Consider the following 20640-nt stretch of genomic DNA (forward strand, 5'->3'; position numbering starts at 1 on the left):
GTTGTTATGTCCCTCTTTTCATTTCTGATTTTGTTAATTTGCATGATCTCTCTCTGCCTTTTGGTTAATTTAGATAAAGGTTTTTCTATTTTGTTGATTTTCTCAAAGAACCAACTCTTTGTTATATTGATTCTTTGAATTGTTTTCTTTGTTTCGACTTTATTGATTTCTGTCCTCAGTTTGATTATTTCCCCACGTCTGCTCCTCCGGGGTGAATTTGCTTTCATTTTTTCTAGAGCTTTCAGCTGTGATGTCAGATCTCTGGTGTGGGTATTCTCTGGTTTCTTCATGTGAGCACTTAGAGCTATGAACTTTCCTCATAGTACTGCTTTCAAAGTGTCCCATAAGTTTGGATTTGTTGTGTCAACATTTTCATTGAATTCTAAGAAGTCTTTAATTTCTTTCTTTATTTCTTCCTTGACCCAGGAGTGCTGCAATTGCATGTTGTTCAATTTCCATGAGTTGGTAGGGTTTTTTGCACTTTGATTTGTTTTTGATTTCTATCTTTAAAGCATGGTGGTCTGATAAGACACAGGGGATTATTCCAATTTTTTGTACCTGTTGATGTTTGCTATGTTGCCGAGAATGTGGTCGATTTTTGAGAAGGTTCCATGTGATGCTGAAAAGAAGGTATATTCTTTTGTGTTTGGATAGAAAGTTCTATAAATGTCTGTTAATCCCAATTGGGTCATAATTTCTGTTAGTTCCTTTGTCTTTTTGTTAAGTTTCTGTCTGGTGGTCCTGTCCAGTGGTGAGAGTAGGGTTTTGAAGTCTCCCACTGTAACTGTGTGAGGCCTTATTTGTAATTTGAGTTTTAATAATGTTTCTTTTACGAATGTTGGATCCTTTGTATTTGGAGCATAGATGTTTAGAATTGAGACTTCTTCCTGATGGATTTTTCCTGTGATGAATATGAAATGACCTTCTTCATCTCTTTTGATTGATTTTAGTTTGAAGTTTATATTGTTAGATCCAAGGATAGCTACCCCAGCTCGTTTCTTGGGTCCATTTGATTGGAATATCTTATCCCAACACTTTACTCTGAGGTAATGTCTGTCTTTGAATTTGAGGTGTGTTTCTTGTATGCAGCAGAAGGATGGATTCTGTCTTCATATCCAATGTGTTAGCCTGTGTCTTTTTATAGGCGAGTTAAGACCATTAATATTGAGGGAAATTAAGGCCCATTGAGTGTTTATTCTTGTTTGTTTTTGGTTTGTTGTTGGTACTGGTATTGTATGTGGATTTACCCTGCCTCTTATTTTGTATTCTTGTAGAGTGGGATTATCTATTGCCTATGTTTATGCGAGTGTAGTTAATTTCCTTAGGTTGGAATTTTCCTTCCAGTACTTTCTGTAGGGCTGGATTAGTGGTTACATATTGTTTAAATCTGATTTTGTCGTGGAATATCTTGTTTTCTCCATTTATAGTGATTGAAAGCTTTGCTGGGTATAGTAGTCTGGGCTGGCATCCATGTTCTCTCAGAGTTGGTAGAATATCTATCCAGGTCCTTCTAGCTTAAGAGTTTCCATGGAGAAGTCTGTTGTAATTCTGATAGGTTTGCTTTTATATGTTACTTGGTCTTTTTCCCTTGCTGCTCTTAATATTTTTTCTTTATTCTGTATGTTTGGTGTTTTAATTATTATGTGACGAGGGGACTTTCTTTTGTGGTCCACTCTATTTGGCGTTATGTAGGCTTCTTGTACTTTCACTGGCATGTCTTTCTTTAGGTTGGGAAAGTTTTCTTCTATGATTTTGTTGAATATGTTTTCTGCACCTTTGAGTTGGGTTTCTTCACCTTCTTCTATACCTATTTTCCTTAGGTTTGGTCTTTTCACGGTGTCCCAAATTTCCTGAATATTTTGTGCTATGGTTTTGTTAGACTTCAGATTTTCTTTGCTTGACGAGTTTATTTCCTCTAGTTTGTCTTCAGCATCTGAGACTCTGTCTTCCATCTCTTGTATTCTGTTGGTTATGCTTGCATCTGTGGTTCCTGATTGTTTACTAAGCTTTTCCACTTCCAGCATTCCCTCAGTTTGTGTTTTCTTTATTTGTCTCTAATTCAGTTTTCAGGTCCTGAACTGTTTCCTTCAGCTGTTTAATTGTATTTTCTTGGCTTTTTTTGGCTTTCCTTGGTTTCTTGCATCTTTTGCTTTGTCTTTTCTTCCATTTCTCTGAAGGATTTTCTGATTTCCTCTCTTAGGTTCTCTATCATCATCATGAAGTTGCTTTTAAGGTTGCTCTCTTCTGCTTCATCTGTGTTCGGATGTTCATGTCTTACTGGTGTAGAGTCCCTAGGCTCTAGTGGTATCATATTGGTTTTCCTGTTGTTGGATGTGTTCTTATATTGTCTTCTTCCCATCTCTTGTTCAGTGGGTACAGTTGGTGTCACTTCCTTTCCTGGTGTGTATGGGTCCAGTGTTCTCTTCAGGTGTGTGCAATTGACTTTGATACTCTGATGGGTTTCAAGTTGGGTGCAGGCAGGTCTGAGGCACTTGCTCTCCAGGTGGGTGAGAGCAGCACTGGCTCAGAGATGTCAGCAGACTCTGGGTTACTTGGACCTCAGGGTTCGAGTCGTCCTGTCAAAGATTCCTGGGGAGGGTTTGCCAGGGTGGGCAGCTGGAAGTTGGGCCCAAGATAGGGGCCGAATCAGCTCACCTCTGCACTCTCTGCACTCTGTGGGGGCCGGAATGGCCCATCGATCTCAGCAGAGACAGGATCTCAGGGCCCTCAGGGCTCTAGCCAATTTTCTTAAATTATCCTGTCTATCTTTTGCATCTGGGCTTTTATCTTTCTCTGTTTATGTATCCTTTTTTTTTCCTCCATGTTTTGCTGTGTAGCTGGGTGGCTGGCTCCTGATGTCCTCCTCTCCTTGTTCTCTTTTACTCTTTCTTTTCCCAGATTTTTCCTCCTATTTATTCTCTCTGCCTTCCAGCCCCGCCTATCCTTTCTTCTGCATTGTTATTGGTTGTTCAGCTCTTTATTAGACACTCAGGTGTTTTAGACAGGCATAGTAACACAGTTTCAAGGAGTTAAACAAATGCAGCATAAAAGAATGCAACACATCTTTGCATCATTAAAACAAATGCCGTACAGCATAAACAACTATAACACACCTTAAAATAATATTCCACAACAGCTTTATACCCTTTAAATTAATAGTTTACTTGAACAATTATGTACAAAAGAGAACACAGTAAAACCAAACAAGTTACAATTCATGAATCAACTTTCAGAACTAAAGAAGTTCACGGGCGCTCATCTTGTGTAGCAAGATGTGCCAGTATTTCTGAGAGCAGAAATAACTGATGAAAAAAAATCATTGGCTAATTGGTCATGGTAGTTCCCCTGCTTAACTTAGGCTCAGCTACTATAATCAGCACCATATTGATTTGTTCTCATGGGGTTTGTTGCAGGGCCCTGGTCTATATCAATTGACTTCCATGAGTTTTATTTTCTACTGGTCTAGTTTTTACTTCTTATTCTCTTGGTGTCATACTTAAGAAAATATTGCCTAACACAAAGATTTATACCAATATTTTCTGTGAAGAGTTTTATCATTTTAACTCTTACACATAGGTCTCTGGTCTATTGGTGTAAATTTTTGTATACTAACGTGAGAAGGGTATATTAGTTACATTTCTTTTGCTATTTGGGGAAAAAAAGCCATAACCAAGGCAAATTATTATAGACTGATTTATTTGTATTAAAGTTCCTCAGAGATAAGAGTCCAACACCATAATGGCAGGAAAGTGTGACAGCAGACAGGGAGACATGGTGCTGGAGCTGGAAGCTGAGAGCTGAGAGCTGAGAGCTTGCATCTTAAACCACAAGCAGGAAGCAGGGGAAGTGAATTGGGAGTGGTGTGTGGCTTTTAAAACTTCAAATCCATCCCCAATGATGTACTTCCTTCAGCAAGGCCATACTTTCTAACCATACCTAAGCAATGCCACCAACTGGAGATCAAGTATTCAGACACTAAAGACTATGGGGGACATCTGATTCAAGCTACCAGAATGCTTGTAGCTGTTAGTTTTTAGAGTATCATTTGTCAAATTTTCTTATTGAAATTTTCTTGGCACACTCATGCCTTGACTGTAAGTTCAGGATTTCCAGCTTTTGATTCTATTTCATTGGCCTACATGTCCCCCATTCTAATACCACACTGGCTTGGCTACTGTAGTTTTATGGGTTTCAAATTGTGAAGTATCAGTCTTCTTTGCTCTTATGTTTCAGTATTTTTTTTAAAAACTATTCCGAATCAGATGATAGCATCAGTTGGTCAGTTTCTGCAGATAAGTTAGGATTATTTTGGAGACAGCACTGAACCAGTATGTTGGATTAGGGAGTATTGCCATCTTAATACCCTTAACTAATTTTCCACCAACAAGGTGTGTGCTTTTGTTTATTTGGGTCTTTGTGATTGTTAACTTCTTTTAGAAACATCATTTTAAAGGATATATTAGCATGTTTTAAAGAAAGTGTCTCATGCAGTAGCCAAGGTATCCTGGAAATCACTGTGTAATGCAGATTAACCTCAAAATTTATGGCAATCCTCTTGTTTCCAGCTTGCAAGTGATGGAATTACAGGTGTGAGCTCCATACCAATCTGTTTTGTATTTTTTGTCAATTTTATCTTTTTTAATTAACAATTTTTTATTTAGAAACAATTTTATTTTACATATCAATACCCTGTTCCCTCTCCCTCCCATCTTCCCATGCCCCCCATTCCCTCACCCCCTACTCCCCAAGGATAGTGAGGCCTTCCATGGGGAATCCTCAATGTCTGTAACATCATTTGGGGGAGGGCCTAGGCCCTCCTCCGTGTATCTGGGCTGAAATAGTATCCCTCCATAGGGAATGGGCTCCCAAAGTCCGTTTGTATACTAGTAATAAACACTGATTCCACTGTTAGAGGTTCCATAGACTGCCCAGACCTCCTAACTGGCACCTACATTCAGAGGGCTTGGTCAATTTTATCTTTTTATTTCATAAAATTTCTAAGTATTTAATTCTTATTGATGCTACTATAAACAAAATATTTTACTTTCATCATGTGTTCATTTCTGCTTTATAGAAAAACAATTAATTTTGTATTATAGATTTTGTATCATTCAATGTCATAATATTCATTTATTAGTTCTCATAGTTTATTAATGGATTCCTTTTAATCTGTGTAATAGTTTCATTTGTTCTTTCTAATCTGGATGCTTTGCATTTCTTTTGGTTGACTAATTATCCTGGCTAGGATTTCCACTGTAATATTGAGTAGAAATAGTGATGTGAACCTTCTTGTTTTTCCATTATCTTATAGAGAAACTGTTCTGGCTTTTGTCATTATATATCATGTTAGTAGAGAAGTTTTGTAAACAGCCTTTACCAAGTTGAAGAATTCACCTCTTATTACTAGTTGGGTTTTAGCAGAGTTCGTTTTCAGGGTGTGGGAGGAGTGGTATCATGCAGAGGTTTAAAGTCAAATATCTTCTGCATCTATTGAATGATTATATGAACTCCGTCCTTTACTGATGTAGTGTTATATGGTAGCTGATTTCAAATGTTACACCTTGCATTCTTGGAACAAATCTTACTTGATCAATGTACAGCTGTTTTTCAATATAGCTGGGCTTGATTCACATTATTTTGTTGAAGATCTTTGGGGTTATATTTATAAGAGAATTTAGATATATATTTTAAGGGATACATTTTAATACTATTTGTTCAAAATAAATTAAGAAACATTCCCAACCCTTCTGTTATTTTTGTAAGAGTTCTGATGAGGTAGTGGGATTTATCAGTGGAGCTTTCTCATCCTTAAAGAGTTTTCTTTGGAGGAGTCTTAGATTACTGTTTCAGTCTCTCTATATGCTATATGTCAACTTATTCTAAAGTCCAATTCAGCATTCTGTGTCTTTCTGGAGATCTCCATCTAAGTTTTTGCTTTGTTGCCATGCAGTTATTTGCAGTGCCCCCTTGAAGTTCTCTGCTTCATTAAGCTTAGGTCCATGTGGAATTTGGTTCTAACTGCCCACTTCAAAAGCACATCATATTTGAAGTCTTAGGTCTTGTTTTAAAATACAAAATTGTATTAATATAACTATTTTAATAGACAAAACTAACTTTATTTACCAAGAAAACCAAAATACTAGGGCATTGTCTTTGTGGGGGTTTTTATTGTTGTAAAGAGACACCGCTGGCAGGAGCCATGTGACTTCTTTAGGGAACCAGTCCTGAGAACAGCACAAATGGCTTTCCTTGTGGCAAAACTCTGGAGATCCATGACCCACTTAGCAAAGACCTGTGGACAGTTTGCTGCTTAATTCTGGGCACGACCCCCAGAGCATATGTGGTACCTACTCTCCTTTCTTTCACCATGCTAGCCATATTGCTGGCTTGAATGATTCACAGTGGGTCATAAAGTTTAATATTACACATTTGCATAACTGTTCTGGAAAGAATGATTTTAACCACAAGATTATTTTTTAAAATTTTTTATTTGAATTAGAAAGATTATTTTACATGTCAATCCCAGTTCCCAATCCCTTCCCTCCTCCCCTGCCCCCCCACAACTAACACCCAACCTATCCCGTACCCTTTCTGCTCCCCAGGAAGGGTGAGGCCTCCATGGGGGGGGTCTTCAGAGTCTGTCATATCCTTTGGGACAGGGCCTAGGCCCACCCCCTTGTGTCTAGGCTCAGGGAGTATCCTGAGGGATAAGTACTGATCCACTACAAGGGACCCCATAGATTTCCGAGGTTTCCTCACTGACACCCACATTCAGGGGTTCTGGATCAGTCCCATGCTGGTTTCCCAGCTATCCGTCTGGGGACCAAGCGCTCTCCCTTGTTCAAGTCAGCTGTTTCTGTGGGTTTCACCAGCCTGGTATGGACCCCTTTGCTTATCAGTCCTCCTTCTCTGCATCTGGATTCCAGTTCAGTTCAAGGTTTAGCTGTGGGTGTCTGCTTCTATTTCCACCAGCTGCTGGATGAAGGCTATAGGATGACATATACGTTAGTCATCAATCTCATTATCAAGGGAGGGCATTTAAGGTAGCCTCTCCTCTTTTGCTTAGATTGATAGTTTAACCACAAGATTCTTGAGAAACCTTATTAAATAGATGATATCAAGAGTTAATGAGAACAGTGTAGGAACAGTGAATGAAGCAGAATCATAGAAACCATAGTTCCCACATTTCTAATAACTGTTATGTGTAAGTTTCCAAGTTATGTTGCTTATAGGATAAAAGGGAAAAAACTTGGCATATCCCCAGAGGAGATAGAGTAGTACAGAATGTAGAATGGATTGATCCAGCTTTGACTTGTGAGTTGATTGTGAGAACCCAGACCCTATCAGATGTAAATATTAACCATAAGAGACAAAACTGTCTCTCACCCTGCATGACATTGTAACAGCATACGCTGCCAATCGGGCACACTGTTCTACCTGTAGGTGTACCTATTTATAAAACTTCCTTTGTTCCTTGCAAGACTGCTTATGCTTCTAACAACAGAGATTTAGATCAAAAAAAGTAATGGCTACCAGTGGGAAAGTTGGAGGACAAAAGAGGAAAGAAGCAAGGAACAATTGGGTAATTATTGTAATCATTTTTAGAAACTTAGGAAGTAAAAACTGATTGTAAAACTGTTCATGAAAACCATTGAAACTATATAAATAAAAACAGCCCAAGCTACCCAGGACCACTTGTTTAAACAGCAACAGGTTGTCACAGTTTCTTCATGGCACCAACTTCACACATCCATCCCAGGTCATTGAATCCATCTGGAGCAAGGCTCCCAGCACACCATGACCATGGCAACTCGGATAAAGGAAAGTATTTAATAGGGACTTGTAAGATTAATGTCTCTTTATTCCAGAATACACCAAGGTAAGACACAGGCCAGAGCTAGGTTATAGAACCCAGCCAGCGTGGCCAGAACAAAAGGGGCCCGCGTCCCCACGTGCAGCCCCTTAAGAAGCTCCCTTACGTCACCCCGGCTTTCCTTCACCACGCCCTTCTGGGCGAGTCCCCGGGTCCACCTGGTACCTGCCCCAGGACTATTGGGCGGGGCTAGGGTGACTCCCTACAGGGACTAGCTTACAATTCAGAGGTTTAGTCCATTAACATCATGGTGAGAAGCACAGCAGCACGCAGGAGGACATAGTGCTGGAGAAGGAGCTCAGAATTCTACATTCAGATCAACATGCGGCAAGAAGAAAGTGAGACACTTGGCCTAAGTTGAGCATCTAAAACCTCAAAACACACTCCCAATGGCACACTCCTCCAACAAGGCCACACCTATAGTATCACTCCCTATGAGCATATGAGAGCCATTTTATTCAAGCCACCACATCCTTTGGTTTATTTTATTTAAATTCTTTAGTTACTACTCATATTTACACATCCATGACCACATTCCCTTGCCCTTCCATGTTCCCCACCAACCCCCCCAACCCATGCCCCAACTCCTCCCCAGGGATAGTGAGGCCCTCCACCAGGGACCTTCAAAGTCTGTCATATCATTTGGGGGAGGACCTAGGCTCTCCTTCCTGTATCTGGGCTGCAATAGTATCCCTCCATAGGGAATGAGCTCCCAAAGTCCATTTGTGCTCTAGGGTTAAAGACTGGCTCCATTGTTAGAGGTCCCATAGACTGTCTTGACCTCCTAGCTGGCACCCACATTTAGAGGGCTTACTTAGTTCAGTCCAGTGCTCTTTCCCCAGCTTTATGACTAGGGTCTCCATGCTCTTACTAGGTCAGGTCAACAGTTTCTGTGGGTTTCTGCAACACTGTCTTGGCTCCTTTACTCATCCCTCCTCCCTCTCCACAACTGGATTCCAGGAATATGGTTCAGTGCTTCACTGTGGGTGCCTGTTTCTACTTTGAAAAGCTACTGGATGAAGGCTCTAGGAATGGTAACCAAGGTAGCCATCAATCTCATTATAGAGGAAGGTCATCGATGGCATCTTCTCCACCACTGCTTGGATTCTTAGTTGGGCTCATCCCTGTGGATCCTCTAACATTTCCCCTGTGCCAGACCTCTCTAAAAACCTGTACTGTCTGCCTCTATCAAGGCATCTCCTTTCTTGCCCTCCTCTATCCCTCCCCTGTCTCAGTCCTCTTGTTCTCCTCCCCCTCCCCTTACCTCCTTTCCACCTCCTTCCTCTCCACCCCATGCTCCCACTTTGTTCAGGGGTTCTTGTCCCCCTCCCCTTCTTTGAGGGACTATGCAATCTTTTCTTGGGGTCCTCCTTGTTTCCTAGCTCCTCTGACAGTGTGGATTATAGACTGGTAATCCTTTGCTCTATGTCTAAAAATCATATATGAGTGAGTACATACCATGTTTGTCTTTTTGTGACTGGGTTACCTCACTCAGGATGTTTTCTTATAGTTCCATCCATTTGCCTTCGAATTTCAAGATTCCATTGTTTTTTTCTGCTGAATAATAGTCCATTATGTAAATGTACCACATTTTCTCTATCCATTCTTCAATTGAGGGGCATCTAGGTTGTTTCCATGTTCTTGCTATTACAAACAATGCTGCTATGAACATAGTTGAACGTATGTCCTTAATGTATGAACGTGCATTCTTTGGGTATATGCCCAACAGAAGAATTGCTGGATCTTGAGGTAGACTGATTCCCATTTTCCTGAGAAACTGCCATACTGATTTCTAAAGTGGTTGTACAAGTTTGCACTCCCACAAGCAATGGAGGAGTGTTCCTCTTTCTCCATATCGTCTCCAGCATAGACTGTCATTGGTGTTATTGATTTTAGCCATTCTAATAGGAGTAAGATGGTATCTCAGAGTGCCTTTGGCTTTTTGTATTTTCATATGAAAGTGAATATTCTTTTCAATTTCTATAAATAATTGTGTTGGAATTTTTATGAGAACTGAATTGAATCTGCAGATTGTTTTTGGTTGAATGGTCATTTTCAAAATATTAATCCTACCAGTCTTACCAAGGGAAGGAGATATTTCCATTTTCTGGTGTATTCTTCAATTTATTTCTTTAGTGTCTTGAAGTTTTTGTTATACAAGTCATCCACTTGATTGGTTAAAGTTATCTCAAGATATTTTATTTTTTGAAGCTATTGTGAAAGGTAGTTTTACCCAATTTCTTTCTCAATATACTTGTCCATCAACAAAAGAGATTCTAGCCAAAATTCTGATATTCCTTGATGTAAAAAAAGGAAATGAAATTTTATAACAAACTAATGATCTTCAAATAGCTGCCAAATCTTTTATGGGAAAGGTTATTTTTATGGGTATGAATATTTTGCCTACATGCATATCTGTGAACCACTTTTGTACCTGATGCTTGAGGAGTCCAGAGTGGCCATCTGATCCCCAAGATTTGGAGCTACAGACTGTTTTGAGTTATGATGTGGATTCTGGGAATTGAACCCAAGTCCTCTGGAAGAACAACGAATGCTCTTAACCTCTGGGCCACTTCTCCAAGCCCTGGAAATGATATTTTAATGGTCATAATAACTTTAAAATAACTAAACTCTTAAAACTAGTACTTAAGTTAATCATTAATTGCTCAGTCTTAATTCTTCATAGAGACAAACATGAACCTGCTCTAAATGCTGATAATAAAGTATATTCTATTCACCTTTTTATTTTTCTCAGAAAAACTCTTCTTGAAAACCACCTGCTATTACTTGGTCCAGATGTTTGGATCAGACATCATAAAATTGTGAGTATGGTTTAGAAATCTGAATCAGTTGCTGGCTCATCTTTCTGCTCACTGCACTTAGTGGAGAAAGCCTGGCCCTGCTCTCCATCACCATTAGCAGAGGGAAACTGACACCACAGTCTGAAGCTGTCACTCCAGTAGAGGCTTTCTAGAAGTACAGTGTGAAAATCTGGCTTGTTTTCTCTCCAAGCACCTTCTGTGCAAGATTCCCCAGTACTGGTCCTAATCTTTCCCAGTGGCTTCCAGCCCTCTGTCCTCCAGGTTTCCTAGACTATTACTTCCTAGCCCCTCTGTGGCATCACAGTCCGCTTGTTTTCTTTATCATTCTCTTCCTTGTATGTTGACCATTCTTTTCAGCACTGGATAAGATGAACCATGTTCATGTTCATGGCAGTCTCTCAGCAAGGATCCATGTTACCCAATTTGAGGATACAGTCTATACCCCAAGAAGCCAGGTGTCGTCATGGGTCCAAGCCATCTATCCTCAAAAATCCACATAAAGTAGCCAAATTAATAGTAAAGAGTAGAAAAGATAGGTTTGTTCCATATGGCCACACTGGGGAGAAGAAAAGAGATTCAGTGATGCACTCAACCCAGTTCATCATCTGTTCTAATGAGGCTAATGTTTAAATAGAGGACCAGTGATATGAACATCTAAGTTGGTCAAGGTGTGGTCCAGTCATTGTCTGGGCTTCAGTCTCATCCTGCAAAGCATTCTAACAAGTGGTGAGAACTGTGGAAATCTCTGTTCCAGGAATTTACAAGGTTCTCCTCTGGCTAGAGCCAGGCTTCCAGTCTTCTCCTTCTCCCAGCATGACAGTCCCATTGTTGGGATCCAGTTTTTAACAGTCTCTTAGTCAGATTGAAGGACACAAGCGTCCATTTAGAATAGCTTAATTTCTTCCAGGCTTATATCCACACATGGTTGTCTTACTTTGTGACTTAGCCATTTACTCGGTTTGTTTAATTATATAAGCACCCAAACCCAGGCACACAAACAAACTCTAGGACCACAATGATCAACTGGGTCTAACCTTATAGTCTCTCCCTTTTATCTTGCACACTCCCATGAACATCCTAGGTTCTGTGTTCATCCTTCTTTCCATGTATTATATATATATATATATATACATATATAGATATATGTATATATATATATATATTAGTAGTCTTCTCACCTCCACACTCCTACATATCCTACACATACACATCATCATAATAAAAATACACATAATAATAATAGCCATATATATACATATATATTTTATAGTATGTATTATGTGTAGTCTTTTAAAGTATATATTTTTAGTTCTTAACATAGTGTCACATTTTATATATTATTTCATATATGACACTTAAGTATGAGTGTCTGACACCACCCATATAACTATGCCATCACTGTAGCACATTCACTCTGTTGTGATACTGAATTGTATCTCTAGGGTATTGTTCATGTGCTCTGCCACCAATAGCCATGCAGGTTGTTCTGTGGATTCCTTCTTGTACACAGTGCTCCTTTGAATATTCCTATAATGAATGTGTGGTTGAGTGTATAATGGTGAAGCTTAAAAGACATTGTCACCCTCTAAAATAGTATAGCCTAGAACCAGCGGATGTTTAAAGACAGAAGTTTAAAATTATACAGACCTTGGAGATCTGTGCTGCTGATGTGCACATGTCTCTATTAATACTGAACTTATCTATTACAGAAATCATTTAAACTGAATTCTGGTTGTGGCAGGTTCCATGTTTTTTTTTAACCTAAAACCCCAGTTATAGTCATGGCCTATGAACTGAAGTCAGACCTGTGGGCTTCCAAGTTTTCCTTAAAATCAAAATCTACCAATGCGGAAAAAATATCTTTGAATGTAAACCCAACTACAGCATCACATTATGTAACATTCTTCCAAATCTACACTTCTCAGAACTCCTGGCCCCATACACAAGACTCTTCATGAACTAGTCCTGATGAATCTTCCAAACTCATCCCTTGCTACCTCTTAGCACATCACATCCCACAGTGCTTTTCTCACACTACAGGCAGGTTTTGCCTGAAGTCTTTTACAATTGTTTCTTGTGTTTGACATATCTGAAACCTATACTCAGACACCTCACCCTACTTCTTTGGAGTTCATATCTATTCCTCTTCTTCTGGAAGCTTCCCTTATCCTCTCCAAGCTAATATGGACATTCCACTTCTACCACATTCAAGCATATTGGCACACACACACATGCATACAACCATATGTGGTGCAAAACTCTGGAACAACATTAGGACATATTAGGAAAATTTAATTACCACTCTACTTCTCTGGGTCCCTGCTAAGTTGGCAGCTTTCAAAAGCCTAGGACTACGTTTTATTCATTTTTCCACATATTTCCAGGTATTCAGCAAAATCCTGACTTTATGTTAAAGGAAGAATGATGGAAAGGGGGTAGAGAAAGGGAAGAGTTGGAGCTGGATGGAAGATAGACTGTTTTAGAGTAAGACAGGTGCAATAAATGGCTCTATCCACCATTTGTTTATCTATAAGGTCTAGTACCCTATTATTGACAGTACCAGCACCCTGTCAGCTCTAGTGCCCTATCAGTGCCAGCATCCTTTCAGTGCCAGCACCCCATCAGATCAGAATCCTTTCAGCACCAGCACCCCATCAAGAGCAGCACCCCGTGATCAGCTGTGTGCTGATGGGAATCTCTCCTTACAGTCTCTACTTGCAGTCTGCTTTAAACAGCTGGAAGCAGCTTGGGATTGACTCAAGCCCTGAAAATGACAACCTCATGATTTAATTTTACCTGAATAGCTGCCTTCCAATATGAAATGGATTTCCTGACCTGGAGGCCATTTCTCCTATTATCTCATATTAGTCAGTTCTCAATAATTCATGGACTAATTATGTAGCAATTGCATTTTCTACCCACAGTCATCACCATAGGATTCTGTAAAGAAAGAGAGAACATGAGAAATAAGACGTTCCCTCTAAAACTTGCCATGCAGTGTCTTGATCTGTTTGAACTACTGTAACAAAATACCTGATACTGGAAAATTTAGAAAAAAAAAACAAAACAGAAATTTGCCACTCATGGATCTGAAGACTTGGAGTATAACACCAAAGTGTCAACAGATTAGATGTCTGAAGGATTCAATCTTTGCTTCACTGTTTTTCTTTTTGCAAACTCATGAGACAGAATTGGCAAACAAGTTACTTGGGCCTCTTTTGTAAAGGGGCATGGATCTCATGGACTCCCACAAATGTGTGTCAGTTTGGGGAAAACAAATATCAAGGCCATCTAGATACCTAGAAGAGGCTATCTAGGTAGAAATCCATTCTAGCCAGTATCCAGGTGAAAAGTCCCCTATCTAGTCCTGACCTTCACTGTTCTCAATGTTGCTTCAGAAAAGCTCTGAGCCCTCTAAGCATCATATTGCTTCCTGGTACTTAACTGTTGCTTCCCTGAAAGTCACAAATCCCTGTGTACCAAGTCCAGTAGCTCTCCAAGATCAAGAAAGAACAATATTTTCATAAGAAAACTAAAGAGCAGAAATTACAATTATCATATGACTGAAGCCATTATAGGTTTTTATTGACATCAAAGATACAAAGCCCTTTAACTATGTTCTTCACAAGGAAGGAAGGAAGAAAGGGAGGGAAGAAGGAAAGAAGGAAGGAAAAGAAACACAAAGAGGATGGGCAAGGAGTGAGCGACAATTTTCTCCAGAATGGGAGAGACCATGATCATGAAGGTGATTTTTCCAGGGCAAGGCTCACCAACTACAAGGTGGATGTGCTTACCCCTGCAGTTTGCTCAAATGTGGGAAATCCAATTGCATGATTTGTGAATGTGGAGGACTATGCTAACCTTTTCTCTGTTACAAAAAAATATAACTACATTTTTTAAACTTGAAAAATCGTAAGTTCACAATGATAGAGACTCATAAAAGAGTGAAAATAAATCTTTGAAACGAGGTGGGCTTCCTCCCAATTCCACTTGCGCTTCACTTCTCTAGCTCAGTCGAGCTCTCTTTGAAGGAGCTCTGCACCGAGACATCATGCCTCACCTCTGGCCCTTGTATTCCTTTGGCCTCCTCTTCTGCATAGGTCCCTGAGCCCTGAAGGGAGGGTTTGACAAAGACATCCCATTTAAGACTAATTCTCCAAGGCCTCTCATTGTCTTCACATGTCTGCTTGTGTGGGTCTCTGCATTAGTTCCCATCTATTTCAAGAAGCTTCTTTCATTAGGATTGGTTGATGCAGTGATCCAATAATAAAACTATATTTAATAATAACAATCTTTAATGTAAATGGCCTTAACACATGAATTGCAGACTGACTAATTCCAACTAATGTTTTTCTCTATGAAATTTACAAAACTAGGAAGTATGTCCTAAAACTGAGAATTAAAGGTTGGAAAACAACCTACCAAACAAATAGAAGCTGAATTTAAGCTGGTCTGATTCTCAATCCTGATAATGTATACTGCAAAACAAAAAGAGGTGAAGATGGCCACCGCATATTAATTAAAGGAATAAATAATCGAGATGATATAATTACTATAAATATATATGCACCAATTCATGGGGACCCCATTTTTTAAAAAATAAACACTAAAAGGCATAAAAGGCTGTGTGTCCTAACACAATAATAATTGAAGGCTGTAAACACCTCACTTTCAAATGTAGATATGAGTCTTCAAAATTAAAAATCAGAAAAGAAAGTTGAGAACTAAAGTATACCACAGATAACAACATTTAACAGGTATCTATAGAACATTCCATGCAATAAGTAGGAAATATACATTCTTCTCAGAGACAATAGAAGACTCTCTAAAATTGTCCACAATAGACTCCACAAAGCAAGCCCTATGCTATACAAAATAACTGAAATAATTCCCTGCATCTAACAAAGCTGCAGTGGAATAAGACTGGAAAGCAATAGCAATGCTAATCTTGGACAATATATAAATACCTGAATACTAAACAATGTAGCTTTAAATGAACATGGAAGAAAATCATGGAGGAATTTTTTTTTAATTCCTAAATCAAATGGAAATGAGAGTATAGTCTGCTACAATCTCTGGATCCAGACAAGGTAACCTAAAAGGAAAGTTTGTGCCTCCAAATGCTTGTATTTCTTAAAATCAGAGAGATTTCCCCAAATAATCTGATATACCTCAAATCTCTAGAAAAAAATTAGGAACCAAACCCAAAAACAATATATAGGAAAACACACACACACACACACACACACACACACACACACACACACACACACACACCAAGGGAGATAGTAATGAAAAAAGAAACTAAAAGAACAAACAGCATTATTCAATTGGTTCTTTGAAAATATTGAGATTGCCAAATCTGTAGCCAAACTAACCAAGAGTAAGAGTAAGAGCAACCAAATTAAAACAATGAGAGACAAACAACAGATCCCAAAGAAGTCTGGATTATCATTAGAGAATAATTTGATGACTTACATTCTAAGATGCTGAATAATCTGAAAGCAATTGTTAATTTTCTAAGTGCATATTACCTACCAAAGTGAAAGCTGCAGACACATAGCAAGATTTTGGTTGCTATTATAAGTCTCCTCCAAAAGACATCCCAGAACTAGACAGATTCATGTTGAATTCTACCAAACCTGTAAGGAAGATCTAAAGCAAACACTTCTCAAATATCATTTGTGCTCCGATGGAGTTGAATAGATGCAGTCTTCAAGTCCCGTTACCTCTGGCAATTGTGACCTCTCAATTAGATCAGCCTCCGAGAAATGCCTGCAGATTTCCTCAACAAATCTCACATATACCCTATTGGTCTTGCCCGTATTTTGGAGACTCCATTGCATCTAAAGCCTTAACCTCCACCATGTCATGCACAACCTACTCATGAATCTATGTCAGTAATCTGGCCCTTTGCCTGACCTTGGTGTCTTTCTAAGGTATTGGTGCAAGCTCTTATGTTGTGCATGTGAACATTGCCAAGTTCTGTTGCCAATTTAAAACATAGCCTAGTCCCCTTGCACCACAGATGCAGCAGCCTCTAAGTAGATGACTGAACCTAGAGAAATACTTCCCTAGGCTGCTCTTTTTTCTGGGATGTAACCTGAAGTCTCTGTGTTTTCAGACACCTTATTTTTAGATGGATTTGCACTGTTACACCCTGAAGTTTTTAATAAATGGAATTCTGATACCTTTCCTGCTGTCACTATGAAACTCATAGTTTATTTTCAATAATGCTAATCTAATAATTAAACATGTTTGTTCACAACCATAAACTTTTCCATATTCCTCTATTCACCAACCTGGATATTTTTCATGACATCCTGCTTTGAACTCTAAATCTCACTAAATGTAGAGAGCAATAACCATGCCACAGCCTGAATGGAATAATGAAATTTCCTCCATCAAACAATGTGATTCATTACTTTTTAATTCAGCCTCACTCAGAGTTTTAGGGGAGAAACAAAATGCAGCCAGGCTATTTGCCAGGATATACTATAAATGACCTTTATCCTACTTTCAGGTAGTTCAAATTCCTCTTTGAAACTTTATAAATACACTCCCTTTTGACTCACTGACACACTGCATTTCTGTACACATTATTGTGATCTGAACTCATAAATATTACCCATTGCTCTCTGTTAGCTCTAGCCCACAGATCTAATCTCTTCTACATTTCTCCTGTAAACAAGTTCAGAAGGCCTATGAACTACACGGTCAGGAAGTCACCATAATGAATTCACTTGTCAGTAACAATTTTCAGTATTAGCCACTTTTCTCATTGCTCTAAATAAATACCTGGCAAGAAAAATCTTAAAAGAGGAGTTGTTTGGCCTCCTGATTTGAGGGGACACAGTTTATCACTGTGGTGAAAACATAAGTCAAGGTCAGCTGCATTGTCATTTAAGAAGCAGACACACACACACACACACACACACACACACACACAGGATGGGAGTTAGTGCTCAGAAAGCTTCCTCCTTTTCCCTCTCTCATTACGTCTGGACGACTAGCCCATCAGATAGTACCACTCATGTCCAGCCTCTCTGTGAATGCTCTCCAAAGAAGATGTGTCTCCTAGATCATTTTAAAATAGTAAACTTGATAATGAAGATGAACCATCACACTTGCTTTAGCTCCTTAGAATCTAGACACAACTGCAGTATTTGAAGACCACTGTCTTTATAGATTTCTCCATAAAAGAAGCAAATCAACAATAATGTTTTTCTTCCACGAAAATAAGAGATATGTTTAATTTACAAGGTAAGAGGTGATTTGGATTGTATCTAAGAAAATAATTTTAGTGTGTAAAACTATATATAGTCATTTTTTCTATTAGATCCAATAAACTTCAAAATATTGTTCCCATCTAATCATATCTTTTCTCTTTTCTTTTCCCAAGTGTTTTTGTGGCTTCTCCCGGAAATAATCCAGTGTTTTTCTGAGAGGTTAACTCATAGCTCAGGGATTATGCTCCCCATCCTGCTTTCAGGACCTTATGAAAGAAGCAGGAGAGATGGGTATTGCAGGAAAACACAATCCAGTAGCTGTGCTGGGTGAAGCTCTAAGGCTGGGTTGTGAGGGCATCAGAATCCATTCCAGGGATTTAACTCCCTTTGATAGTGCTTCTGCTTCCTAATGCCTGAGAGATCTTAATAGCTTTTGCTTTGCTCCATTTCCTACCAGACTTGGTGAAGCTATGAATGCTGATGTGGTGTGCCACGCTCTAGAATTTTGCAAGCAGGATGCTGTCCAATCACAGTGTCATCTCTACCCCCTTCCCCAGGTGAGTGGGTTCTGCTCTGAATGTCACTTTCCAATACCCTTTAGGCCCTCTGGAAATGTTATAAAGGGAGACTCAGATTCATTTGCTCAGTGGTTTGTGGACTGGAAACAAAATAGTCAAGGCTAGAATCTCGACACAAAGGAAAACATGCTGTGTTTGTCTTTCTGAGCCTGGGCTGTCCCACTCAGTATAAGTTCTGACTAGAGTGAGATGGAATCTTAAGGTAGTTTTAATCTGTAGTTCCCTGGTGGCAAAGGGTATTGCATACTTTTTAGAATGTTTCCCATGACTTGTAATTTCCTTTTAGAACTATTGAGTTCCATATCCTTTTAAAATTGACTTTCTTAGAGTTTTTTTCTTTCTAGTATATTCTAGTTACTAGTCCTCTATTTTATAAGCAACAAATCGTTTCTTCTGTGAGCTGCATCTTCACTAACAGTGTTCTTTGCTTACACTGAATAATTTGGTTCATTTGTAGTTAAGGTTTCACAGGGTGAAATACAGGGACCAAGTTTTATTCTTCTAAATGTTGATGCCCAGATATCCCAGAATCTGTCTTCTCTGGTATATATTTTTAGATTTTCAAGAATCAGGCAACCATTGTTGTGTGGACTGATTTCTGGGTACACTATTCTATACCATTGTTCTACATGTCTATTTTCGTGCCAGTGTAATTCTGTTTTCATTACTATGGCTCTGTAGGATAAATTAAAGTTAGATATGGTGATACCCACCACAGTGTTCTTTTATTCAGGATTGCTTTAGATATCCTTGGTCTTCTGTGTTTCCATATAAAACTTACAATTATCTTGTATAATGTCCCTGGGTTATTGATTGAGATTACATGGAACCTATATATTATCTTTGATAGGAGAGCTGTTTTCATAATATTGATTCTTCAGACCATGACAATGGTTAGGAGAGGGGAATGTCTTACCATCTTCTAGTATCTTCTCCCATTTATTTCTTCAGTGTCTTGAAGTTTTCATTATAAAGGTCTATAATTTCCTTGGCTAGCTTTATTCACAGATATTTTATTTTTACCATGTGGTTGCTAAGAATGGGATTAATTTACTGGTTTCTTTTTCAGTATGTTGTCCTTGCCACATATGAAGGCTATTGATATTTGTATATTAATTTTGTGTCACACCTTTTTGCTGAAAGTGCTTATCATGTGATATCTTCAATTATTCCATGTAAAATAATTTCATCTTGCTTCATCTTTGATCTCTCCTCCCATGCAAAGAATATTTAGGTTCTTCTACTATTAACCATAATCCCAAACTGGACTGGCAGTAGATAGGAGAAGCAAAGAAATAGAGAAATCCGGGATTTTAATCTACCTTATCCATCAAAAAGCCAAATGAGTTACTCTTTCAGGACAACCAGCTCATTTTAGAATGTCCAAAACATTCCAGGGATCAGCACTAAAAATTCCTATCCTAAGAAATCTTGTTTAGCTGGTTGTTCTCATCTGAGTTTGACTGTCCTTACCCATAAGATGAGTATAATAAAATATCACCTTCCCAAAGCTTCCTAAGTAAAGCAATCAAATATATATACAATGATTAGCAAATACCTACAATACACCTATAATGCATTAAATATTGCTAAAATGACATCTAAAACATTATTGTCAGTATTGTGATTATTAGAGATGGTTTGTAAGAATCTTCTGTATCATATCATTTTGGGTAACTTAGTTGGATTGTGGTCAGACAAGGCTGTAAATGTTGACATAACTCTATCCACACACTGTAGATCAGAGTACAGCATTAAACTAATTAAGGCTCACAGTATCTACTTTCATGATCTTCCTATTCCAATAATTCCATACCCCTTTCCCTAGAATTGTGATTTTTCTGCATTTATAAGTTTTGTGTTTTAAAGAATCTTATCTGTGTTTAAATGAAGTCAACTATAGCATTTTGTGGCTTAACCAACTCACATGATTTTTATGACTGAAAATATTAAAAATCAGTGGTTGGAGAGATGGCTTAGTTGGTAAAGCCCTTACCACACAAGAATGAGGATATGAATTTCCACCCCCAGAACCCATGTATGAACCAGGCATGATGGTCCACATTTGTTATTCTGGAAGGCAAGGCAATCTCTGGAGATTACTGCCCAGCTAGCCTCACCTAGCTAATAACTTCTAG

General features: G+C 38.7%; 1 protein-coding gene and 1 non-coding gene across 3 annotated transcripts in view; both read left to right on the forward strand.

Annotated features, from left to right (window-relative positions):
- Positions 1-20640, forward strand: part of Aoah (acyloxyacyl hydrolase) — a 198801-nt gene that overhangs the window by 38305 nt on the left and 139856 nt on the right. The window contains exons 3-5 of one of the 2 annotated variants that reach the window (XM_035441505.1): positions 10629-10695; positions 18382-18481; positions 19862-19912. In XM_035441505.1, the coding sequence (XP_035297396.1) occupies positions 10629-10695; positions 18382-18481; positions 19862-19912 (218 nt within the window). Of the gene's footprint in view, positions 1-10628; positions 10696-18381; positions 18482-19861; positions 19913-20640 lie in introns of those variants that run through there. The other variant, XM_027409368.2, reaches the window with a different exon arrangement.
- Positions 14404-14567, forward strand: LOC113835022. Its single transcript, XR_003484142.1, has one exon. It is a non-coding gene; the product is annotated as a U1 spliceosomal RNA (small nuclear RNA).

This window comes from Cricetulus griseus, chromosome 3, assembly GCF_003668045.3.
Source record: "Cricetulus griseus strain 17A/GY chromosome 3, alternate assembly CriGri-PICRH-1.0, whole genome shotgun sequence".
Classification (NCBI taxonomy): domain Eukaryota; kingdom Metazoa; phylum Chordata; class Mammalia; order Rodentia; family Cricetidae; genus Cricetulus; species Cricetulus griseus.